The 27,730-nt window shown below is 35.0% G+C and overlaps 1 protein-coding gene across 6 annotated transcripts in view; it reads right to left on the reverse strand.

Moving 5' to 3' along the window:
• Positions 1–27,730, reverse strand: part of CBLB (Cbl proto-oncogene B) — a 213,759-nt gene that overhangs the window by 95,010 nt on the left and 91,019 nt on the right. For all 6 annotated transcript variants that reach the window (XM_053565169.1, XM_053565173.1, XM_053565172.1 and 3 more), the window contains exons 4-5: positions 21,790–21,936; positions 4,109–4,265 (exon numbers count right to left, since the gene is read on the reverse strand). In XM_053565169.1, the coding sequence (XP_053421144.1) occupies positions 4,109–4,265; positions 21,790–21,936 (304 nt within the window). The remainder of the gene's footprint in view (positions 1–4,108; positions 4,266–21,789; positions 21,937–27,730) is intronic.

Raw genomic sequence — 27,730 nt, forward strand, 5'->3', positions numbered from 1 at the left:
TATTCCAAGGAATTGGCAGCATATTCTATCTGATGTGCCAGATTATTAAGTCAAATCTTCTACAGAAAAGAAAAAAAAAAAGGTATTTTATGTTGCCAAGTTAAAACTGTTGAAATAGCCATCCTAGAAATGATTACTTAAGACAGAGAGTTCCTGCTCTTATTTATTTTGAGACTTGCTCCTCACTATTGTTAAGCAAGTTTCAAATTTATAAGGTGGAATTCTTCAAAGATTATAACCCTTGAGATGAGGATAACAAAGGAAGGAGTAATTAAGTAACAGCATTTTGTAGCCTCTTTTGACATAACAAGAAAACTCTTCAGGGTATTTCCCCATCACATTAAAATACCTAATTGAGTTAAATTAAAAAAAAAAAAAAAGAGAGAGAGAGCTATGGAGACCACTAATACAACAGAAAAGTTCTGTCTATGGGATTTGAAAAAAGTAATGCATGTTTTTAATTTTCTTCTTAAGGCACGACGAAAAATTTCATAAAACAATACTTGGAAAACTATCAGCATATGTAGAAAAACAACTGTGAAGTAATGCTCTTCTAGACACTGGTTATTGTTTTATTTCTCCATCTATAAAGGACAACAATGGAGGAAATATCAGACAAATACTTGGGTCACCACCATGAACGCCCACATAAATTAATGGAAGAGTTATTCAAAAAAATGCAGAACTTCATAGAGAACCAATGCACAAATCAAAATACAAATAAAAAAAAGAAAAAAAAAACAGAGTTTTGAGCCAACTGCTATAGTATTTAGCAACTGTTTCTTAGTACATAATCCAGAGAGCCAGCTTCTCATTGCAAAAATATTTATGTAATAGAATGAGTCTGTGTACTGCTTTTTCTTGTGAATATAACCCACTCAAAACAGTCAGAAGCACACAGTACTTATGTGTTTTTATTCCTTTTAAAGTATTTAGCTAACTAATGGCTTAAAGAAAGCAAAACAAAGTGCTCTGGAAAAGAAGAATTATTTTTGAAATTGTATTTTTAGATAAAAGGAACATTTTTTCACATACAAGAATACTAAATTACTTGGACATGTTTAATCACTACGAAAACTAATAATGTGAATAAAAGAGACAAGTCTCCCCAATTCTCTCAAATGCTACCGTTTTTAAGAAAAGCTACTAACTGACTTACACCTTAAGCTGGAAGAGGGTCGTTGGCTGGTCTGTCCGCATGTGCTCTATAATCCATTGCTATAACTTAAGACATTCCTCCTCTTTGATTTTCTTCCCTGTTGCATTGATGCTATATATTCCATAGTCACTAGGATAGTCTCCCCAAACACTCCGTCTTTGTCTGGCCACCCCTCAAATTTAGTGTACCAGTGCCCAACAACATCTTCTCTAATAGTGGGGACACAGGAACAGCAGACCAGCAAAAAGAAAGAGGAAGCAAAGTCCCTGCATTTCCAGTCCAAGACTTTAGTACCTACTGATCTCATTACCTCCAGATGACTTAAGGGAAGAGAATATGCTAAAGCCAGAAGAAAGAAGAGGAAATGAGGAAGGTGACCCAAACAAGATCCCTCGAATGACTCCCCAGCATCCGTTCAAGTTCCGCCTTGATGTAAGGATGAAGCCAAGAGGAAACGAACTTTCTTCTTTCATTCTTTTTGCAATTTTCAATTTCATCACCTGACCCCTGCTGACTCCTTCTTCAAACTCTTAAGCTAGTTCTGTACTTCAGACCCCAAATCCTAAGAACGAACTTTACTCACTTCCAGACCATTGTCATAAATACCCTACTCCCAATAAAGTACAGTTAGAAATATTCATTGCCAATGAACCACCAATACCATGGCTACCACAGTATATAGCTGATGAACTGTGTCCCTCAGTCACAGTATTAATATAAAACTTACATTTTCCATTATATATACATACAGAAATATAATAAAGACAATAAATTTAAGAAAACTAATTTTTAAAGCTGGGATCAGAAAAAGTTAAAATACCTACTTCCTTAAGCACAGAATTAAACTGATCATGTTTTAAGAAAGCACATGGATGACTATATTCAAAGTGTTTGATTTATAAGTATGGAAATCAAAGGAAGCGAAAAGTCTCAGAAATATTAGGGGCTAATAAGAGTTCTTCAGCTAATTCTATAATCACGTGTTTTGAAAGAGATTAGGCATTATTTGGCATAGGTAAGATTTTTATTTTCTTAACTAAAACTTTTCACAAAAAGTCTATTTAAAAACATCCCTTTCCTCTCCCATCCCTGTGAACATAAATGAAGTATACATATCTTATAGTATTAGGGTTACTTAACACTGTTTTAAAGTAAAACAAGTGCACATTATTAAGTAGCAGTTTAGATGAGCATTTAACCAACATTAAGAGCCTTTACACTGTTAATGTATAACTCTAAGGCATTCTAGCATTTAATACCCAGACTAGAAAGTGAGCCAGGCTTACCACAAAAACATACTCACTTCCCAAAATGAGCAGGAAGGTTTAATGTGTGAAAATTACTTTTACCCTCTTCTTTCACAGGGTGAAGAAGCAAAGCTTTTATTATTTAGAATGTTTTTGAATCATGTTAAAAAAAAGTGTTTATTCTGGACAATTATCAAAAAATTTTAAGGAAAGGAGAGGTTCTGCTATAAAATGACCAATATCAGGTAACAACTTTTTTTCCTAAACTATATCCCAAAATCTGAGGAAAAACATGAATTGATAACCTATATGTGCCAATGAAGAATCATAAAACTATGATAAATTTAAAATAAGCAAAAGTACATGTTCACTAGTAATTTATCTAATTTCTTGGCCTATAGATAAGACAGAAATATGATTCTGACATTGTAATAAAAATATTTCCTATATGTATTGCTGACAGGAATTAATCTCTCTTATTAAGATTTCTCATAAAGTTAATTCCATGCAATGTCGTTTTCTTTCATGAGTAAGTCCCCAACCCTCTCCAGTTAGTGCCAACTGGAATCATATATCAGACAAGTAAAATTCACACAACATGGAAAACATGAAACCAACATTTTGCTCGAACATTTCTTGAAAGCATATTTCCATGACAATAAATTTTGCTTCAGATTAAGATAATAAAAATGCATCAGAATATAAATAAGACTAGTTCTGACCAACTGACCTCATTCATTATATAATTTATATTAATAAAATCTTAACAATTTTAAGTAATCCTCTTTCATTTTGTGACTACTTGGACCAAATCCTATAGATTATATATGTGGTCGTGGAAACTGAAGATACAGATTCCAAGTCTTCATGTTCAGAGCTATGTTCAGAGTTACTCCATTAAGACATGCAAAAAATAAAGTGACAGCACCCATACATACCTTGTTGTGAATAGCTACGTGAAAACAATTGTGGAGGACTGATTGAAAAAAAAAAAAAAACAATAAACGAAACAAAAATATTCACTTCAATATTGTTTACATTAGGGATAATGATGAAAAACATGGAAATTTTCCAAAAGAAGCCTTGAAGCCTTTACTAAATTACAACTGACATGTTGTTTTGATGTAATATAGGAACCAAAAATTCAAAATCATTGATGAGGAATATTTATTATCATGGAAAAGTGTTCATTACATGTGGTTGAATGAGCAAAGCAATTTATAAAAGAGTACACACAACAGTATACTACTGTGTAGAACAGTTTGCCTTCTATGTTTACTATTTGTTTTTTCTCCTTAGAAGACAAAGAGAAGTTTAGATACAGCGCTGGCAAATGCCCACTGTAAATGTTGCATTCTAATATCCACTGGGCTAAAAGATCAACAGCATAAAGTCAGAACTGAAATAAAGAATTAAAAACAAAGCTCCTTTGCATGAATCCTCCCAAAGCTAACAAGCAGCCACCAGGCTGTCAGCACCTGATACTCCAAACTAAAGCCAATGGCTCACTCTAAACTCATGGCAATGATCAAACACAAATAAAATTATAGGCTACTGAGAATGAGACTATTTCCCATATGTCTCTGTATTATGTGTGAGAAACAGAAAGGGAGAGAGACATGGGAGAGATGAAAGGGAGGGAGAAAGTGGTGTGAGAGGGAGGGAAGGAAGGGATGAACAGACTTAGCAAGTAAAAGCTTACCTGAAATAGTCTGGTAAAAATATCAAATTCAAAAACTGAAATGTAATCATTACAAGTTAAATCAATTGTTGATTTTAGAGCCATTGCTTCCAGGCCAGAGCTAATTTGATGGACCTCATGAAGGCACTGTCTGAATACTTTCCATGGTACGATAGTTCTGAGAAATGGAGAAAAAAAAAAAAATGACCGATTAATTCAAGTGTCATGTAAGACATACCTTCCATTGAAAGAGTACAATTCAATCATTAAATTAATATAATTGTATTTGCATTAAAGGGAAAATAGTTGAGAATATTGTTCATAATTAAGAACACATGTATTCAGTTCTGCTAACTCAATTATTTTTCATTTGCTAAGAATATGACAAAAACCTCAGTCAATTTGTCTCTCAAACAGTCCTTGGCTATCAAGACATCTCTAGGAAAACATCTGAAAGGAGATGCTCGGTTAAAATCCTGTATGTCATGACCTCTTCAATTGTGTATACAAGATTATTTAATCCTGAATCAAGATTAAATTCTCCTTCTCTATTAAGATAGTTAAAGAAGATGGGTGCACATATTAGTAGAAATCTTTTACTTAATTGCATGAAAGGGTAATGTGTATCAACCATTTCAAGAAGGGTAAGGTGGAAAGTCATCAAGGCATTTCTGCCCTGAGGTTTTCTGCACAGATGAAACATGTTACCTAAATTTAATATTAATGCAAAAAGAAATCCTAATTTTTTAAGCAACCACAATACTTATCTCATGGAAATTTCTTATATAAAATTCAACACTTCTTCATTAATTTACTTCTGTTAAATATCATACATCAAATACTTTAATAGATAATACATTTACATGATTCAAAAACTTATTAGAGCACAGAATGGTACCTATGGAAAAGTCCTCTTTCAGTATCTGCCCAGATCCCAACATTCACCCATCCTCCCTTCCACCGTGAAAATAACATCTAGTACTCATTTCCTACTTGACTCTTCCTCCCTTCAGAATGTTAAATGCCTATTCCTTATTAGGACGAAGAAAGAAAACATTCATATTTCGGAAATTTAAACTGCAGTTTTGACAATAGGACGGCTAGAGTAAGAGTTATATATACCCTTCTATGTAAATACTACCTGGCCCCATCTTATACCAATCTTTGGAATAAAACATCGCTGTCAAGGTACACTCTTGGTGTTCACTCCATAATTACCTACAGCAGTGGTTGTCAAACTTTAGCATGCATCTGAGGGGCTGTTAGTATGGGGAATGCAAGACTTCTGGCACAGTAGCAATGGGGCCGGGTCTGAGAATTTACAGCTCTATCAAGTTCCCAGATGATGGCGATGCTACCAAGGTGGGGAACACTTTGAGAGTCACTACTAATGTACCACATCTGTTCAATGCTAAAGGAAGGCACCACTGGAGCAATAAAACTATAAAGGTTAAAGATATCACCTCTGTTTTTAAAGACAACACCAGGTTTAGGGTAAAAGTAAGATCTGTAATGCTAAAGAATCTAAAGGGGATATATAAGGAAAGGCTAATTAATAGATATACAGTAAGAGCTGGAGGAATTTCAGAGACTCTGTTGGAAGTGGCATAAATGAGCGATGAGATAGGCTTACAGTACTATGACGTATTTACGTGAGAGTTTAGGTTTGATGTACCATTAAAAGAAGAAAAATATGAGGCTTCATATTCAAAAGGCTTTTCTCAATGTATGAAAAAAACAGGAAACCACAGAGAACTAAGGAGAGATACCACATCTGATGCCCTTTCAAAGCCCACGTCAAGCTCTCATTAAAGTTTACGAAATACTGTTGCTTAACAAAATAAAAGGATAACTTTTAAGAATATTATAAATCCATTGATTTATAATGAAATATAAATATGAAATTATGTCCAGCTTCACTACACTTCCAAGAAAGCAGGGCCTAAAGAAGCCCATTTTTTTCCCTAAAGTTTTCAAATACTCAACATCCATAAAGGATCTGAATCATGATACTCAGAGTGAAAAAAATGTAATCAAAAACTACTGTTTTAAGAACGGCAGAGATTTTATTTTTTGTATGGAAAAGTTAAGCATTTTGTCTTTGTATATGAAGTATGGGATGTAAACAAAGTGGCCAAATAGAAACTTTCAATATTTATTTTGTACATAACGTAGAAAAAGTAAAAATACATACTGTCTAAATAGACACCTTCAATATGTTACCATAAAATATCGTCCTAATCTTGTATTTATAGTGAACTCAACTCATAACACTTTTGAGGACCCAATGATTTACAAAATGCATGAACTTCTACAAATTCTCATCTTCATACACTACTTCAGCAATAACAATTTACAAAGAGACATGCTATATTCAAACAGTCCTTGTGTAAACGGCATTTTTCAGCTTTTTCGTGTTAAACCTAAAGTCCAAACAGGCACTCTCTGGAACGTTCATTAAGGATAGCAGGAATGAAGAAGCCAAGGCATCTTCTACAGGTGTCTGAACAATAGACACCCTTCCTTTGGCTACCTCGGTAAAACACCACCCTATGTAGAAGGTGGAGGAGGAAAGGCCGTGAGAGGGGGATTCATGAATGTAGAATACAATAAAGTACAAAGACCTTTACAAACAAACAAATTTAGATGTTCTAAAACCTTTGCACTAAGGAATTAAAGATTCTATAAAAGGGACTTGAAGTGGCTACCACATTCTTTCCTGAAGTGTATGGGACAAAGGGGACTGGGACAGAACAAATTTTCACACCTTGAATTAAACTTCAGCAACAAGAAGTGGTGGTTTCTACTACCTCTTCCTTTAGAGATGAAGCAAGTGAGAGAAAATAGTAATGGCGAATTGTTTTACAAACATGTAGAAACTTGAGGGTGCTGCCAGAGGCCTAGAACAAAGAGAGGGGAAGAGAAAGAAAAGGAATAGAACATAAAAGGGCTGATAAACTCTAAGCTTTCACCAGTCCTCAAATCTAACTTTAATCTGTTCTATTTAATCTTTGCAATTATAAACTGCTTTAAAATGCAAGTTGAATTAATTTTAAAATACACTGAAAAAAGCACAACCCGCAATCTATAAAGAGTAGAATACCGGACCAATGGATAGCTATGCGCCCATCAGAATAATATACTAATAATTTCCGGATCTTTATACTTCTAAGAAGAGCTGCCATTTATTGATGACCTCCTATCACTCTCCTACGTAGAAATATATTGATGACATTTTTTAAAGTATAATTTTGTTCATATAATGTCACGAAAGATAAGAATGTGATAGATAAAACCATATCATAATCTTATTATTAGATAATGTTTCCTAGTTTATCTACTAAAATGGAAGAGTAATTAAAAGTCTTAAAAAACAGAGTATTCTTTCAAAGAAACCAAGATCAGATTGAGAGAAATAAAACAAACAAACAAAAAATATCAGCAGGTTAGCAACTGACAAATTACTCAGGTTTGTTTCCCTCTGTGTAAATGTGGAGGAGAGTATTAGATATTCTAATTTGAAAGTCCTGTGAATTTTAGACAAAACCAAAGGAATAGAAGATAGACAATATAAGGAAGATTGACACAAAAACAAGGTTAAAATATCTTCATGAAACTGCTAGTTCATACAAGACTATAAGTTTTATTTTGAACTAATATGAAAAACAAGAAACATTTCCATGTAATGTGAATACCAACAATGGCCAGAGTATTTAGAAATATGAAGCTTTATAGACTTCTAGTCTGAATGACAATTTGTACAGCACGTCTACACAACCACTTGGCAACAAGCTTTCAAAAGCCTATACATTCTGACGCAGAAAATCTACTTCTAGAAATGGCATCTAAGGAAGCTATTTCCAAGAAGTATACATCAAAGACCCATCCACCGCAAGTCTCTTAAATGCAGTGTTGCTTACAATAGCAAAAACTAAAAAACAAACATGTTCACTAGTAACATTTTTTTGTGCAGAACAATCTTTGTTGTCTTGTAAAATTGTCCATGGCATATTATTAAATGGGAATAGAATTTTAAAAAATATGCCCTTTATAATCCTATGTTCAAAACTGCCTAATTATCTGGATATAGCTTCATAAATATTAACTGATAATAACTGGATTATGGAAAAATTTTAGGAAATTTTTTATTTTTTTATGGATTTGTTCATGGTTTTTAACTCTTTTCACATTACTCATATGCCATCAGGAATTAAAAAATAAAAGATATACTAAGACTAAAACATACATGCTTCTATAAGAGTTAACTAAAAACAAAAATTAAAACAGCTTTTGCCAATGACACGGTTTTAAACGTAAAATTAAAAAATACAGATTAAAGTCTGAGAAATAATGAAGGACTTGAATATGGTTTCTGAATATGACTCATATACAAAATCAGCTGCATTTTTACGCATAAGCATACATAAGTAGAAAATAAAATTTTAACCATTTGATTTTTACAATGATTCTGGAAATACCAAATACTTCGTAGGAATAAAGTTATAAAAAGATGAAGAAGGCCATAGCACAAAGCCCACACACAGTCAGTTTATGTCTTTATATAAAAGAAAAGACATAAACAGAGGGTCAAGATGTCAATTCTCCCCACATTAATCTAAAGATTTAATGTAACACCAACCAAAAATTTTAGGGGGTATTTTGGTTGTGGATATTGATGAAATGATGCAAAACGTTATAGGGAAATGTCTAGAGCCAAAAATAAATAAGGTAATTTTCAATAAGAACAATATTGATAAGTTTTCACCCTTCACTTTAATTAAGACAGTATGGCAAGGCACATACCAGACAAACAGACAAAGGTAACAAAGCTTAAATTTTACATACAAATACACCGTATTTAAACACTGGATATATAACATCAATTATATGTGAACAGCAGTGTAGAAAAAATACTGTTCAATAAACATTGCTGGGACACATGGACATATATGCGAAAAAACTGTACACCATTGCTAAAAGTCAATTTTAAATGGATCAATTAAAATGGACTTAAATATGAAAGGTAAAACAATACATGGTTTTAGAAAAAACATCAGATAATACATTATTTTGGAACTGGCAAAAAATTTAAACAGAAACCAAATGCTCAAAGCATAAAGGAAAAACATAAATTAAAAACCTGTGCTTATGAGAAGATACCATTAACAAAGAAAGCAAGCCACATATTTGGAGCAATTATTCACATACAAATAATCATTAAAAGATTCACTTCTATAACATATAAAAACTTCTAAAAATAAATAAAGACAAATAACTTAATAAAAATTGGGCAACAATTTTCACAAACATGATAAAAGTAAATGAAGATGCTCAATAAACGTACAAAAATGTGCTCAATGTCCTTGTCATTAGGGAAATGTAAGTTAAAAGTACAGTGAAACCCTACTCAACCCCAAAGGAGTGACTTATTAGCAAAAATGATGAAGGGCTTTATAAAATGTTGAGGGTGATATGGAGCAAAGCAACAGAAACTTTTGATAAAATCACCGCGACTTTGGAAAACACTCTGGAGTCTCCTAAAGGTAACACTTTACATAAACTAGAAGACAACAATTGAACTCTTCTATAGACACGTAATACAATGTATAGGCATGTTTAAAAATGTACAGGAACAGTATGCATCAGCACTATCGATAACAATCCAATTAGGAAAACTCCAATGCCCACCAACAACAGAATGAACAGGTAGATTGTGCTACGGCTACAGAAGGGAGCAAGGAGAATGAACACGGTATTACCACCGCAAGCACTGAGTTGAATTCCATAAACATAAAAAAGAGAGAAGTCAGATTTTTCCTAGAAGGGTAATGTGTGCAATTTCAGCTATGTATGATTCTCTGATGCTACCTGTTAGAACCACTGTGAGCGGGCAGTGACTGAGACCTTCCAAGGGGCTGAACAGGCAGTCTTCCAAGATGCAGGAACCATATTACCTTATTTGGGTAGCGTTTCGTTAGTGTGTTCACTTTGTAAAAATGTGTCACCCCACATTTATGATTTTTGTACTTTTCTCTATGTACATCAAACTTGATATACTGAACTTTAGAAAAATATTACATTAAAAATCTAATATTAAAAAAGAGGGGGGAAAGGTGGGCATGGAAAAAGTAACTGCCATAATACAAACAAGGAAATCAACACATTTGCTTTGTCTCTGTTATTTTTGTTACTGTGGTGTTGGTGGTGGCGGTGGTGGTGATAACTGTTCAAAAACTGTTCTGCTATGAAATATCTAAAGTTATCTTGATCTTAAACAAAAAGGAAATCTTTTTCGATAGTAACCAATCTCTATTTTTTATTTTAATTTTACATAAATTATGTCCAAAAATTCAACTCAATCAGCAAAAATGTTTGGTGTCAATACCTTTAAGTTGAGGGGTAGCTTTGTTCAAAGAATATAGGATATTCATAAGATATTTGGTATATTTTGATATTTATAATAGATGGAAAATACCAGTACTATGATTGATAAGTCTATTGACATTTTGTATACAGCTATTCCTTAAATTCAATCTTCTGTTGCAATGACTCAATTTCTTAAATGATATGAAAGCAGATTCTTATTAGGTTATTGCTGTGCTCTCTGCTCCATCAATAAGGGAAAACAATTGTTTTTCAGCAGTTCACAGAAAGAACACTACCAAAACTACTCTGGTGGAACAGCTGCCTTACAACAATTCATCTTTGATATGATGGTAACGATAATTACCATAGTTATTCTTAATTAGATCTAACTATTCTTCCTCCTCACTGAAAATTCCTGGTATTCATAGTAAAAGACTACTGGGTGTTTGCAAAAATTTCTTTTTCTTTGTCAAAAAACTCATAACATTTGTTTATAATATAAACAAGCATTACTTCTTTGTATAGGGCACAAGTATGATTCTCATCTTCATCTTCTGAAACTTAAATCTAGAATCATAACATTTTTATGAGACTGCAGGAAAAAAGGAAATAGCTTCTTTAGTATTACTCTTCATTTTCTCAATAACTTTTATCATATGACAAATTTAATGCTTTTTAACTTCTGGTCTCATAGCCTAACCTTTGAACATAATAAGTTTGATGTAGCCATGAATTTCATTTGTACATAGTTCTATTTGTTCTTTTACTTTGAAAATAAAGTGTATTAGTGGAAAGAACTTGGAAAAGGTTCTGGAACCACAATTCCATAAAAATGTGTAAAATGTCCATTTTTAATTTCTCTATTGAGAAGCCACTGACCATAGAACAGAAAGATTCTGGTCTTAATGAATATTTGTTCTTTTCTACCTAAAGCACAGCTTTCCTTTAGAACATTTTCTCTGAAAGTTCAGTAATATTGGTAAATTTCCCATAATACATGAGCTCACGGATGATACCAAGATGCCTTTGATCTGCTGTGGTCAAATTAAAAAAAAAAAAAAGGAAAATTATATATTCTAAAATTAGAAAGTCCTGCCACAAAGGGGCTTAAGCAAGGTTTTAAAATGATCTTCCTCTTAGCAATAAGAGCTCAGCCTTACAAACAAATCAGTATGAAAGAAAAGTCTCTCAATAGAGGTCAATTAAGAAGCGAGGGATGAAGCCTCCCAGAAGTATAAGATAATTGGAGACAAAAGAAATAAATAATTTCCAATATCACTTCTCAAACTGTGTCAAGAGAAACCATATATATGGTTGTGCTGAGATCTACCAAAAGTTCCTTTTAATAAGAAAAACTACTGATGATGTACAAATCATTCCTTTGTATTGAAGAATAACAAACACTATACAAGGAAAATAATTATTGTTTCCTATTAATAATTAAATGTTAAAATAAGGAGAAAAAGAAATATCAATCATTAGCAATATATTTATTAAAAATAAATCACTACATTAAATAAAAAGTTTTATTTACTTTGTTATTCAGTCCTGTTTTCTCTATGAGCAGAACATGATTCTTAGGAACTGTAGAGTTTGAGATTCTATCATACTTGCAAATTAACAAGTTGGCCTATCACAGTTCCCTGCATAATGGAAAAGGACACCAGGTTTCTGGGTCACAGCCAAATGGCTTTCCCACTTACAACAAGAGCAGTGACCAGAGTAACGGGATTTTCTTACACCTTTACCCTGAACTCTAATTCCCCTAAGAGCATGCAAAGAAGGCCAGATGACTTCTGTATACACTGTGGATTTTGTTACTGGAGTAGAATCTGGAACTTAAGGAGCTCAATTTTTTTTTTTTTTTTTTTTTTTTTTTAAGAGACAGAGTCTCACTTTATCACCCTTGGTAGAGTGCCATGGCATCATAGCTCACAACCACCTCCAACTCCTGGGTTTAGGCGATTCTCTTGCCTTAGCCTCCTGAGTAGCTGGGACTACAGGCGCCTGCCACAATGCCCAGCTATATTTTTTTGTTGCAGTTTGGCAGGGGCTGGGTTTGAATCTACCACCCTTGGTATATGGGGCCAGCACCCTACTCAGTTAGCCACAGGCACCACCTGGAGCTCAAATCTTTTATAATGTGCAATAAATGTGTCTGTACAATCAAATGGGTTTGGAGACCAGTGGTCAAATTCACTGTCACAACGTCACAAGAATGATGCACGTAACACACAAGTGTGACCACTTCCCTACTTAAAAACCTCTCAATGATTCCCCATTGTCAGTGTCCCAAAGAAAAGAGTTTCAAAAGTACAACTCCACATATGCAAAACAAAAGCCCAAAGGGCCAGAAAGTGGGCAGAACTTCCAAAGCAGTGGAGCCCTCTTGTGGGTCATAAACCATCACTCCTTGTCCACCGAGGCATCCTCTGGGTATAATGTGGCTCCATATGTAATTCACCTACAGTGATGGAAACATGCTCAACTGCCAGCGAGCAGCATTAATCACCGTGAATTAATGAAATATATGCTACTGATCAGTTTGTGAGTTAACTTAATCTGTATACAGTCTCTAAACATATGTAGGTTCTAATAAAATCAAACTTCAAGGATAAGAACCAGAACCTAAATTATGGTGATTTTACTGAGGTCAATGTCACTTATTGAGGGGTTCACAGTAAAGAGAGGAAGGAAAAAGAGAATTAAAACAAGAATAAGAAAAAGAAATGCATTTATGTAACCCCTGTAATTATTATAAACCTTTCTTTTGAACCACAGCAGATACCATAACAATTCAGTCCCATTCATGGGCATTTCCCACTGACTAGATGGGAAGGTTCCCTATTAGTGCATGTATAACGTACATAAAATATCAGCTTTTTCATACAGGGTGAACACTCCTCTAACCACTAGGGTAATAACTACAAGCACACTTCATTTTGTTGCACTTTGTTTTATTGTGTTTTTCAGATATTATGGTTTTTTACAAATTGAAGGTTGTGGCACCCCTGTATCCAGCAAGTCTATGGGTAGGATTCTTCCAACAGCACATGCGTGTGTCATGTCTCTAAGTTACACTTCATTCATCCTCACTATCTATCTCAAATATTCATTGTTATTGTATCTGTTACAGAGGTCTGTGATCAATGGTCTTTGATGCTACTATTGAAATTGTTTTGGTGCACAGAAATTGTGCCCATGTAAGACAGCAAACTTAATGCACGTATGTTGTATGTGATCTGACCACTCCAATGACTGACCAGTCCCCCTTCTCTCCCTCTCATTTGGCCCCTCTCCCACAACACAGTGGTGATAAAATTAGGCCAATTAATAACCCTATTACAGCCTCGAAGTGTTCAAATGAAAGGAAGAATCACGTGTCTCTCATTTTCAAGGAAAGGAAGAAATGATTAAGTTTAGTGAGGAAGGCGGGTCAAAAGCTGAGACAGGCAGAAAGCTAGCTAGGCCTCTTGCACCAACCAGTTTGCCGAGTTGTGAATGCAAAGGGAACATTCTTGAAGGAAATGAAAAGTGCTCACTCCAGTGAGCACATGAATGATAAGACAGTGAAACAACCTTACTAGGGATACGAAGAAAGCAGTATGGACAGAACATCAAAGGAGCCACAACATTCCTTTAAACCAAAGCCTGATCTAGCACAAGGCCCTAACTCTCTTTAATCTGTGCAGGCAGACAGAGGTAAGGAAGCTGCAGGAAAAAGGTCTTAGGCTGGCAGAGGTTGGTTTGTGAGGTTTAAAGAAAGAAGCAGCCTCCAGTTCATAAAAGTGCAAGGTGATGAAGAGGCTGCAGCAAGTTATACAGAAGATCCAACTAAAGTGAATGATGAAGGTGGCTAAAGCTTCAAAGGACAGGCTGACTCTTGCTTGGGACCAACAGAGCTGGTAAGTTTAAGTTGAACCCAATGCTCATTTACATCATGAAAATCCACAGCCCTCAAAACTTATGCTAAATCTACTTTGGCTGTGTTCTATAAGTGGAAAAACAAAGCCTGGATGACCGAATGTTTTAAACTCACTGTTGAGACCTCCTGTTCAAAATTAAATGCTGCTCATTGGCAATAAACCTGGTCACTCAAGAGCATTGATGTCAATGTATAAAGAGATCAATGATGCTTTCACATCTGCTAACACAACATTGATTCTGTAGCCCAAACAAAGAGACATTTCAACTTTCAAGTCTTATTCTCAAGTCTTATTATTAATAAATACATTTCATAAGGTTATAGCTGCTATAGTGATTCTTCTGATGGATCTTGACAAACCAAACTGAAAACCTTCTGGAATGGATTTACCATTCTAGATGCCGGTAAGAACATCTCTGATTCATGGGAAGAGGTCAAAATATCAATATTAACAGGAATTTGAAAGAAGTAAACTCCAAATAATTAGGAATGACTTTGAGTAGTTCAAGAACTCAGGGGAGGAAGTAACTGCAGAAATAATAGTGGAAACAAGACAAGAGCTAGAATTAGAAGTGGAAGATGTGAGTGAATTGCTGATATTTCATGATCAAACTTGAACACACAAGGAGTTGCTTCTTATAGATGAACCAAAAAAAAAAAAAAAAAAAACATTTTCTTAAGATGGAATCTACTGGTAAAAGTGCTGAACACTGTTGAAATGACAACAAACGATTTAGAATATAACGTCAACTTAGTTGATAAAGCAGTAATTTTGACACAGAGTAGAACTCCAATTTTGAAAGAAGTTTTATTGTGGGTAAAATGCTATCAAAAAGCATTGCATGCTACAAAGAGATCTTTCATAAAAGGGAAGCATCAAAGGATACATTAAACTTCACCACTGTCTTATGTTAAGACACCACCACAGTCACCTCAACACTCAGCACTCTGATCAGTGAGCAGCCATCAACATCGAGGCAACACACTCCATCAGCAAAAAGCGTGTGACTCTCCAAAGGCTCAGATGCTCAGTAGTATTTTTTGCAATAAAACATAATGTAATTAAGATATGTACTTTTTTTAGACATATGTTATTGCACACTTCTATAATAGATCACGGTGAACACATAACTTTATATGCACTGGGAAACAAAAAATTCATGTGGTTCACTTTTTTGTGATAGTTGCTTTCTTGCAGTTGTCTGGAACCGAACCCACAGGATCTCTGAGGTAGGCCTGTCTTAGTAAAATTAACTTACTATTTGTGACATTCCTTAGGCAGTTTTCTAATGGTATAGAACTAATTTAAATTATTTATCATTTTTGGGTATCTTGTCCTCCCCAAATTGAATACATACTGCTTACAGGCAGAAAATCATAATTTGGCATCTTATTTGTTCTTCCTATTCAGGGTCTTCATATAATGAGTTGAACCAAATAGGCCTTCAATAAATATGGATGCTTCTATTTTCTTCAGTGACATAAAGATATTTTAATTTTTTTAAATAGTCAACAACGGGAGGTAGCTAACTAGTAGAAATATTAATTAGCAAGTAGTTATATTTTAGTTGTTTTTTCTTCTGTCTAGAGTACTTGCTGCACAGTTTCAATGTAAAAGTCCTTAATTTCTACAAGGTACTCCCTCCTTTAATTAAAAATAATTAAGTTGCCTTTTTTTTTAATTAGTGGGAAAACAGATCTGGTTGATATGCTAGACAAAGAGATATCTCACTCACTGAAAACATTAAGAAATCATTTTCCTTTGTTTCTTAGAAAAGTGAAAGAAAAATACATGAAACCAAAGACAGCCCACACCACTTCCCCAGGAAATCAAAGGTAAAGACAATAAATTGAGCTATAAATAGATTCTTTTCTCTCTATGGCAAGGAAGGCAGTTATCTTCACTCCTATCTTTTATCTAGAGATATCTAATAATATTTGAACATTTTTTTTTTGCTTTTGCCTTTGCTTTTAGATTGCTACGGCATGTGAAACCTCTATCATACAAAGGCAAATATTAATAATGTCAATTTTATAAAATTAATGATAAATATACTGACAGCATATGGAGCAAGATTAAAGGTTTAAACTGATTAACGAGTTTAGACTACAGAGCACTTATAATGAACCAGATATAGTTTTATGTATTCTTTTTATTTTCATGAGAACCCTGATAGTAGGTATTATTAATATTATCCACTTTTTATAAGCGAGAAAATAAATACAAAGAGGAAACCTAGTAGCTCCCCCACCAGTCACAAAGCTCGGAGGGCTGCAGTTGGAACCTGTCCAGGTACCCTGGCCCCAGAGCCTGCATGCCTCGCACCAAACGCGCCATCTCCCAAAACAGAGGGGCAAGCTCTGCCTCCGTCTTTCTGTCTCACATGCTCATGCACATTCCTCTGCTTCTCAACACATCTGAATTAAATGTACAATAGTTCCTGACCGTCTGTCTATATTTCAGACATTGTGCTGAAATACTTCAGAACTACAAAAGTGAATGAATAAGCCTGATTTCATAAAGCTTATAATCAAAGGAGACGTATGATAACTAAACAAGTAATTTCAATACAACGATAAAAATAGTAAATGCAGAAGTTCAGCCAGAGCTTAGAAGAATTTAAGAAGTAAGAGATCTACTAATAACGATAAGGGCAAAATCAAGAGCAAAATGAATTTCAAGGGATCAATGAGAATTCTTATGCCAGACATGATAAAAATCTTCATGCATAGAAAAGACATGGAAACCCATAATTGCTGACTTGTCAGAGAACAAGTCGTCAGTAAGAAAAAGAGTGCTTAAATGGTAGAAAAATGACATCATGCCTCATATATGCAATTAAGAAATTCTGAGTGTCTGTAATACATACTGTATTGAAGGGACTCGTTCAATAATCATTTGAAAAACTATTCAAATATTATGCTGAAGATGGAGTTAGCATAAGAGAAAGCATTGAACACAGAGTTTGACGTTGAAATGTGTCTGTTTTCATGAATTTTTGGATAAAAAGGAGCCTTGCAATCAAGCAGGAAAGACTTGTAAACACACCTTCTGTAATATACATGTGTCTAAACAATGGAGTAATTACCACTGACTATGTGGCATTAGTGAAAATAAATGCAGAAAAAGGGAGTTCAGAAGTAGTCTTAAAGAAAGAAGTCAAAAGGGGAGACAGAAAAAAAAGAGAGACTAGAGGCATCTAGGGAGTAAAAAACTATAGGATCTGATAATCGTAAAAGATCAGTTTTGAGATGATAAGTCACTGCAGAATAAGAGCAGAGGATAGACACCATTGATCCACCCAATTATTCACATTGTCGGTTAACAACTGTTAGTGTCTCACGTTACAGGAAACGTGCCAGGCTCAATAAAAACAAAAATAAGTAAGACATAGTCTTTGGCTTCAAAGAAACTTTCTAATCTATTGGAAATCTGTCAGTTGGGAGTAAGTAATTCACTATGACCCAGGACTTGGCAGCGCAGAGGAGGGATATCCACTTCAGGGTAGTCAAAGAAAACTTCCAAAGTCGTAACCCTGGATGGGGTAGGATGACTGGCTACCCAAGCAGCGGGTGAGATAACACGGAAATAAAGACAGTGAGGAGTGGAAAACGAGAAACACACAGGAGACCTAAGTGTTCAGTAGTTTGTTACTTTAGAGATGAGGTGGGTACAAAAAATTAAACTAGAAAAAAAATTGTTCCTAAAGCTTTCTTGTTAATGGGGTTTTAGACTTACACAATCAATTTTCATGGAAGCCCTTCAACCAAAATACTGGAACAATTAGTTCTTTTCAGAGAGCTCACTGGTCTCACCAAAAAGAACATTTGGATGGGCTGTTATTAAAGACAGGGAAGCCGATCAGAAGATTATCATTGCAGTAATCCAAGAAACGATGAAAACTTAAACTAAATTAAGTATGGGGAGGACAGGATTCATAAGCAGACTCAAGAGTTAGAATTCCTGCTTTTTGTTGAATTATAATTTGGAAATTCACGTCTCAATCTCAATGTCAAGAAGCATAGTAAGCACAGCCCAGGACGTGCTGCCTGGCTGCTGAGAAAAATGACAGCTACAGTCCAGTCACATTAATGTTCTTTTTCTTTTAATAGCTAATTACATATTTTTTGAGCTTCATGCTTAAAGTTTCCAGATTATAAACTACTATTCCAGCGTGTAGACCTTCAGTTTGCTATTAGTTTCATTTTGCGTGGGGTATGTTTATTCAATCAAGGACATTTTTCTTTTCCTACATATTTCTACGATATCTTGGCCAACAGACTAAGAAAGCAAAAGCAGGATTAAACTGTTAACATATTTAAAAAATGAACAAATGCACAATTTGTTTGCCATAGTGCATGACGTGCTACTGCTCCCCTTGGACTTCAGGGCAGGCAGGCTCTTGGTTGCTGGGATTGAACCTGAGCAAAGAGGTAGCCCCGCCAGGCCTTCAAGAAAGACAGGGCTATGATTTGCATGGACCCTACAAAACTCATGTTGAAATTTAATCAACATTGTGACTGTACTAAGATAGTGAAGCCTTTAACGTGAGACTTTAAGGGGTGATTAGGTCCTGAAGGTTCTGCCTTCCTGAATGGATTAATAGCGCAGTTTAATGCTATTTTCAAATTTAAAGGCACTGGTTAGGTTAAATGAAAGCATTCACACATGACCTCAATGTGTAGCAAAACAGAAGACCTAAGTTTTGGGAAAATACAAACTAGTATTACAGCACAATGAAAATAAAAGAATTCAACCCTTTGAAAGGATTAGACTATGCATTCACGTGTTAATTCATTCAACAAAATACATGGAACAACAAGGTGAAACCCATGAAGAATATAGTTTCTCCAATTATCTAATTAAAGAGTCATTAATTTCTATGACTACAGAAAGACATATAAATTCCAGAAGTAGCTTGAAAATTGGTTATTACCCACAAAATAAAAATGTTTGTTTTTTTGAAACAGGGTCTCACTCTTTGTCACCCTGGGTAGCAAGCCCTGGAGTCCTCATAGCTCACAGCAACTTCAAACTCTTGAACTCAAATAATCCTTTTGCCTCAGCCTCCTGAGTAGCTGGGACTATAGGCATGTGCCACCACGCCCAGCTAGATTTTTCTATTTTTAGTAGAAACAGGCTCTCACTCTTGCTCAGGCTGGTCTTGAAGTCTTGAGCTCAAGTAATCCACACACCTCAGCATCTCAGCATGCTAGGATTACAGGTCTGAGCCCCTGCACCCAGCTAATAAAAATATTTAAAGACAAATTAAGCAACTTTCTCAATTTAGTGAGAACAGGAGACAAACTCAAAAGGATTTGGGTGGTAGGAAGAGAATTTAATCGGTTATTTCAAGAATCCTCCATTTGATGAAGTAGTGATTTCACTCATGTAGCAGTTGGAACAGAAATTTCAGTCCCTGATGTCTGTGGTTATAAATAAAGGAAAATAAAGATGTCTCAAAGGCATAATTCTCTGTGGCTTGAAGTGCCAGCAAAGTGAACTCCTCTCTTAAACCTGTGAACAATCTTTCCACTTTTTACTGACCTCATGACAAGTAAAAAATTTTATCACCCACCAGAATTTTCAGTTTTCAAAAAGAAACACCACAAACAATTTGCCCTATATGTTTTCTTAAAACTTTCAGAGAAAGTTTATTTTGAAGGTTACCGTTTGCACCAGGCTTACAATGTTAATATGTGAGCAACAGCTGCAGGAAACCCCCTCAGTCCTTACATCCTGAACTTAGCAAGACCTTCTACTTTCTACAAACATTTAATGAGCATTCTTCAGACTCTTACTCTAATATAGATGAGAATAAACTTTTATTAAAAATTCTACCACATTTATGAATGGCTACAGGAATATTAAAAATAGCTAGCTCTCGGGGCGGCGCCTATGGCTCAGTGAGTAGGGCGCCGGCCCCATATGCCGAGGGTGGTGGGTTCGGACCCAGCCCCGGCCAAACTGCAACAGAAAAATAGCTGGGCGTTGTGGCGCGCGCCTGTAGTCCCAGCTGCTCGGGAGGCTGAGGCAAGAGAATCGCGCGTAAGCCCGAGAGTTAGAGGTTGCTGTGAGCCGTGTGACGCCACGGCACTCTACCCAAGGGCGGTACAGTGAGACTCTGTCTCTACAAAAAAAAAAAAAAAAAAATAGCTAGCTCTCTAGAACACAAAATGTTCATGCTAATGGCAACAATGGTATTTTCTCCTTTAATGCCTAGAAATAATTCAAAATATATTTTAGTATAAGATGTGGGAAACAGGCTTTAATATTTTTAAAGCCCAAAAGTTATGTATTTAATAAAATGTGCATCACTCTGTGTATTATATCCTATTCTTGATAGTAGCTATAGATAAAAATAGCACTTTATAAACAACAAAAAGAGAAGACTGATATTACGGTTCACTATTATCAAAGCATTAAAATCATCAAGTGATTTTACATGTCTAATTTCATCAGTTAAGAGATAAATAAAGACCTGTAATACAGGATTAAACCATAACGTGTTTGTAAGCCATCAGTCTTCCTCCTCACCACTCAGCCAGGGCTTTGTCTATAGTCTAGACATTCTCAGGGGGCACCTCATTAAAGGGGACCCTTAGAAAGTTATTGAGACAACTACTTGTCTCCTAACAATTAGTTTTTGATCACCTTACTGAGACATATGACAAAAATTTTGCAAGTGTTAAAAATGTTATGCTGATTTTAGACACTAGATTCCTATTCACTATTTACTGAGTTCATCCGAATTTGTGTCTGAGTAGGAAGTACTTAACGGGAAACAACTTTATCCAGTTACTTTATGCTACTGCAGTTCTGTGATAATCTCCTCACGGTATCATATTTACATGTGTAATCAAACAAAGCAAGGGTGGCTCAGGGTCTAATGCCATCTTCCTCAACTTCAGACCTCAGCTAACCTTAACATAATCCCCTCCTTGGGAAAACAGTCCCCAATTGCTGCAGTCCAAGCAACTGTTCTCCTCTAGATTGTCAGAACAATTGATTTATGACAGTTTAAAAGTATCTATCCCCTTTACCTTTTATATGTGTGCCTTAAGTGTATACCTACTTATGAGGAATTACGATATTCACATATATAAAGACACGATCTTAGATTCTTCTGCTACTTAGACCAAACTAACTCAATGGATGTTCATAAAATAAATAATGCTGTATAATTGGATATTACTTTGTAATAATTAAGAAAACTATTTCATTATTCAGATATACTTTTGGTGACATCACCAAAAAAAATTACCAATCAAAACACTTCCAAAATCACTCAAATACAATTATTTAAATACTCAAGTACAATCAATCTATTCCATACCATATGCAGCTAGAGGCAGGACTTGGTTAATCATCAAAGGATGAATCCAAATTATAAAAATGACTTTTACTTACTTGTCTCCAAAAAACTTTCTCCAGAATTCAGCAGCATCTGCTTTTGTGATACGAAAGTTATCTCCCTGGAATTGACCGTTGGGAAAGATTGCTTTGATTTCTGCCAGCATGTGACTGAAGATGAGGGACAGCTTTGTGAGATTTCGTCTGCAGACACAAGGGGGAAAAATGAGGACAAAAATAAGTATCTATATGCATGCACTTTTAATGGGAATACCTATTAAGGAAAATAATATTGTGTAAATATCAACGTAGGTCTTGGAGGTTGATCATGAATCTCAACTTAAGGATGCCCCTAAAAACAATGTTCACAATGTGCATTTAAATCCCTAACAAGTTTTTGCTTTATGATTCATTGCTGTATTCAGTTAAGATAAACATGAACAAGATAAATTACATGATATTATTGAGCTCGCAGTTTAGTGGAACAGATGGATGCTTAAAAACATCACAATCAAATACAAATGCTAAACACAAGAGACAGGTGACTACTTCTGCCTGGAGGAGCGAGGGAAAGACTTGCCATTAGAGGAGCACGCAGGAAGGAAGGTAAGCCACCGTGTGACAGCTCGATGACCTGGAGTGGAGAGAAAGGGAGGGAGGGATGGGAAAAAAGAGGTATTCCAGGTGACAAGGACAATATGTACAAAAGTTTATAGTTAAGAAACAGAACTAAGTATTTGTATGATACCTATGTTTGGCATTGCTGGAGCAGAACTGAAGATAGCAGAAGAAAAGGACATGAGATGAGGTGAGAAAGACTGGCTAAGACACGACGTAAAGAGGTATCAGAAACAAGGGGCAAAGTTTGTCTCAAATATACTTGCCGCTTCTACCTAAAAATCAGATTGCCAGTGACGGGTTCTAGATGTGTGCATACAGTGGAAGCTCCCTGGACACATAATGTGTTCCTCTCCCTAAGAGTTATTGCTTTAAGGAATGGGAGGCAAAATGCATTCAAGAGACAGAGGGCTTGATGAAATCTCTATTTTAGGAGGAAACAATTGTGGCAGTATGAAAAAAAAAATGGTTAAGAATGGAGATGCAGGTGTCACCAGTATTCTAATTTCTATGTTTGTTTCTGGGATTCTGACATAATTTAAACATGCTTCCTACCTCAAAATCATACTATCTAATCACCTGTAATCCTTCCTACAATTCCTTAAGTTTACAACAGGATGTTGTGAATCAGTCCAAAACTGTTCGTGTTACACAGAAAAGCAGCAACTGAAATAAAGAATACTCCAGAATTTTTCAGTTTTAAATTGACTGTGCTTTTTATATTCCTGTTTACTCAGAACGACCAGAACTGAATGGTACATACTGCGTATCTACATGTATTTCCATTCTAAAGCTTCAGCTATTTATTATATGTGTGTCTGTTGGGAGGTGGAGCAGAAGCAGTTGCTTTAAGGCTCAAAGAAAACATAGAGGAAAATTTACACGGAGAAAGCTATCAAATTTACAACATGTAAAACCATTCAATGTATTAAAAGGCCTTTGTCACTGAAAGTCATGGTACTTTACCCCATATTTACTCTTGTTTCTATGTTTAGTGACTCTCAAATACAAAAGCCATGTTTGTTACTACAGAGATTGTGTAATATGCACTTGTCAATAAAGTCAACAGGCATCGGTTTTCCCAAAACATTTATAAAAGAAACACAGAACTTCCCAGGTACTACAATGATATAGAACATACACATGATAAAAAGTGGGAAAAGTAGTCATGAAGAGAAAATAAAACAGTATAGAGTGTTCTATAATATTAGTAAATTTTATCTCTATTCACATAAATCTTCTTACAGATTTATGAAAAATGAGAGTCAAAACTTAGGTCTTATTATAGTGCTTGATACGCAACAATAAACAATCTGAAAATTCATGGTGGTTACAAATGTACTATGGTTGTTCTCAGGTTCAATAAAACTTCTGCATACTTCGGCCTCATCCAAATGCAAAATTTCTGTTAATTAACTGAATCTTTAACATTGATCTGATTTCCTAATTTAAGTCACTGTCTCACTTTGATAACAGATAAAAGATATCCAGTCTTAAAAAATAAAAAGTGAACTATTACATCATATCAAAGGAAAGTCTTATGGCAATACGAACTACAAGTGACTTTCAAGATTTGAGTTTTAAGGAAAGCATAAAGTCATTTTAGAAAATCTGCAATGAATTTATTTCTATAATTGAGAAAGATTTAATTTTCTAGCAAACTTAAAATTGATACATAGAGAAAATCAAGATGGCTATCATTAGGGTAAACCAACTGTTCCTTATTTTCTGAATTGGTTGCACTCCATTCCCCCTTTGTTTCTTTGTTCTTTAATCATATCCAAATGTTTTTCTTTTTTACTTCTTAGATCTAAAATTTGGTGTACAATGCCAATGATTGCCCATCTTGGATATGTGATTTTTGGTTATATAGACACTAAACTTTAAAAGAGAAATAGTAATATTATAATTTATAGTCTAAAAACTCTAGTAAACAATAGTACCTATATAACCAATCACTTGATTATAAATGTGTATATAGGTCCAGTTTCTTGCCCCAAATTGTGCAGCCCTACATATTTATTTGATTTTTGCATAAACTAAGGCAATAAAAAAAATACATTTTTGCCTTAGTCTTGAATGAAACTCAAACTCATGTTAAAATTATTTGAATGCATTAGTTTCAGATTACCTTATTCTTCACACATACCAGAATATATATGACATATTTATTTTATGTTTGTACACTACACACCACATATATGTAAATTACCATTTTGGAAACCCATTGTCAAAAACATAAGATTTATAGAGTCTATAATCTACACCAAGGTGTGGAAAGAACTGACAGATAATTCTGCTGACATTATTTAAAAATATCATCATACCAAACAGAATTTCTTTTCTATGTTTTTCTGTGATTTCTTTTTTTCTCTGCATTTTTCTAAGCAGGTTGTGTTTTCTTTAATTCTCCACTGTCATCTGAACCCTCATGTATTTATTTATTTAAATAACCTCCAATTGCGGGGGGGGGTACCCAAGAATACAATCATCTCTAATTATCCAGACATAGGGGGAAGAAAGGCAAGAATAATGCGTTTTTGTAGATGAAAGGGTTTTTTCTTTCAATATGAAAGAAAAAAAATCTTTCCATATAAGATTTCTATTATATAATCTTTCCATACTGAGTCAAGTTTCCCTGTGCTCACCTCATTTCTCAGAGGCATATGACCAAAAATAATGACTGAAATAAAGAATTTGGTGTTTATTAATTGAGAACATGTTTCTGTCACTAAAACTCAAACAAACCAAAAACAACTTGATAAATAACAGGGAGTTCACAAAGAAAAGAATCAATAATCTTAAAAATACAACCTTAATTACTTTTACATGGAATTTTTCCATGTTCTTCTTTCACTTCAAAGAGAATTTACTTATAATTACATATCTACCAACATAAAGTAAGCAATTTATTAGTTTGTCTTGCACGGGATTTTCTTTAGAAGAAATAGTCTTGGAAGAAAAGTATTTTGAAATACGAGGTCATCTAAAGATGTTAATATTGGACAAGTCTTGAAGAAGGGAGGAGGAAGGTGTGAAAACATAGAGGGCAAGGAGAAGGAAAGCTAGCTACATTTAAAAAGAGAGAGAGAGAGACAGACAGACAGACAGACAGACAGAGAGACAGAGAGACCTGTCTCTCAAAGGAGTAGGGCGCCAGCCCCATATGCCGGAGGTGGCAGGTTCAAACCCAGCACTGGCCAAAAGCTGGAAAAAAAAAAAAAAAGAGAGAGAGAGATGTGACACTCTGCATCACAATGTGTCACCTACAGAACAAAGTGCCTTTTATCCCAAATTTAATCACTCATACTACATTTCTTTAAAATGGTATGTACCAATTTCCCCAAAAGTCAACTCAAATTGTTGGAGTTAAACTAAAAGGCGGAGTTCAAGGAGTGTGAAACCATTATGATGATTCTGTTAGAATGATGGTGCTCCACCGTCAATGAACAAGTCTAGCAGTTTAAGAAGGTGCAGCCAACTAAGGTTTGATGACAGACGGCGCAAAGCTACCTCTAATAAACGGATCACAGTATGAAACAAAAAGACACAAAAAACATTATTATGACACAATGTGGTAGGGGATGGGTACCCTTGTTACAGCCATCTTGACTTGAATTTAATTCAAAATATGAATAGAAAATAATCAAGATTTGATTAGTAGCCTCCACTAAATGTGGGAGACACATTAAGAATGTAATCTAATTAGATCGCATGAAGTCCCTGCATTTTCTTCATTCAAGAAACAGCTGTGTCATAAATCAAGGCAGAAATAAAAAGCCTTAAATGCTGAATTAGTGAAAAACTTTAAATGACATTTTATTTTTCCATGTGATCTAAAGTCTAGGAGAATGTACTGCTCGTGGTAGAAGAAATAGGAATCATTTTTTTTTATCCCAAAACTATTAATAATCCAATTCTCATACTTAAAAGCTAGGATCATGTTCTTAATCTTTACAAGGCGAAACAAATTCAACATAAAAAGAAAGACAGGACATAAAGAATACAAACAGCAGTACTTAAGATGAGACTCACGTCCAGTTATAGAGCAATTTTCTCTGTGCTTCTGACATAGTACCCTCCAAAATGGATGAAGAGAGTTACTTCACAAGGTTTACGACCTTGGGAACATTGTGATTCCTCAGTAAGTAAGCAAACCAGGCTGACGTTAACCTTTCCTTTCATTTTTCCCTCATGGGAATAGAAATTATTATTAAGTTGGGTCTCAAAAGTCTTAAAACCAGATCCTTACCTGCTACCTCTGCCCTAATGCTTTAAAATTTTCAATATCCATAAGGGGAGTACAATGCGGACATTAACAAGTCCAAATACCAACGAAGAGACAGAATTTACTGAAAGTCATAAAAGAAGTTCAGGAGTGTGCCACAAACAATCTGCCCTGAGAGGCAGGAAGAAGGACAATGTTTTAGAGTACTCCATTTTAGTTCATGGATATTGAATTGCTCACTCAAAAAAGAAATTTAGTAAATGAAGCCAGTCCAAAAAATTGAACTGAAATAGGCAACAGGAAAGTCTTAACATTTCCTTTCCTAAAGAATACAATATCCACCATTAGTATGGCTAGAGGGGCTAATCCCAAAATTTGGGCTAGCAGAGATGCACTTCAGGTATACTTTGATCTTTCCCGTGAACATGTTATCGATAAAGGTCAATTAAAAGCAAGAGACTACCCCTCAAAATAAGAATGCTATTTACAGAGCAAATATATTTACCTTCTAAAATAAATACAGTAGAACCTCTACAAGTTGATCACCCAAGGGATAGTAAAGAACTGACCAACATAAAGAACTAGGCCTACTGTACTGATACGTACATGTGGTACATATCTGATCTTTGAAAATTAGGTCAACTTAAGGAGATGACCTGTGTAGGAAGGGGTTAACCATGAAGGATGTAGCGTAACTTTAAATGGACAATTCACGAATGCCTTAAACATAAATCAAACTTGGATTGATCTGCCTATAGTATCCCTTGGGAAGTTCCCATGAGATATCCTGCTTAATTTTTCAAGTATGTTATATTAAAAGGTTTGGACCTTAAGTTTGATAGCACTGGGTTTATAACCTTACTTTGCTGCTACTGTTCTACTTTGCTCTAGAACAAGTTAACTAACTCTATCACTTTCCTCATATCTAAAAATTGTAAATAAAAACACCTGATGTGAGTTGTTGAAAGGAGTAAATAAGACACGTAGGTTGGCTCGGTGCCCGTACCTCAATGGTTAGAGCATCGGCCACATGCACCGGGGCTGGTGGATGTGAACCTGGCCTGGGCCTGCTAAACAAAAACGACAACAACAACAACAAAAAAGAATAGCCGCGAGTTGTGGCGGACACCTGTAGTCCAGCTACTTGGGAAG

Source organism: Nycticebus coucang, chromosome 16 (assembly GCF_027406575.1).
Source record: "Nycticebus coucang isolate mNycCou1 chromosome 16, mNycCou1.pri, whole genome shotgun sequence".
Lineage (NCBI taxonomy): Eukaryota > Metazoa > Chordata > Mammalia > Primates > Lorisidae > Nycticebus > Nycticebus coucang.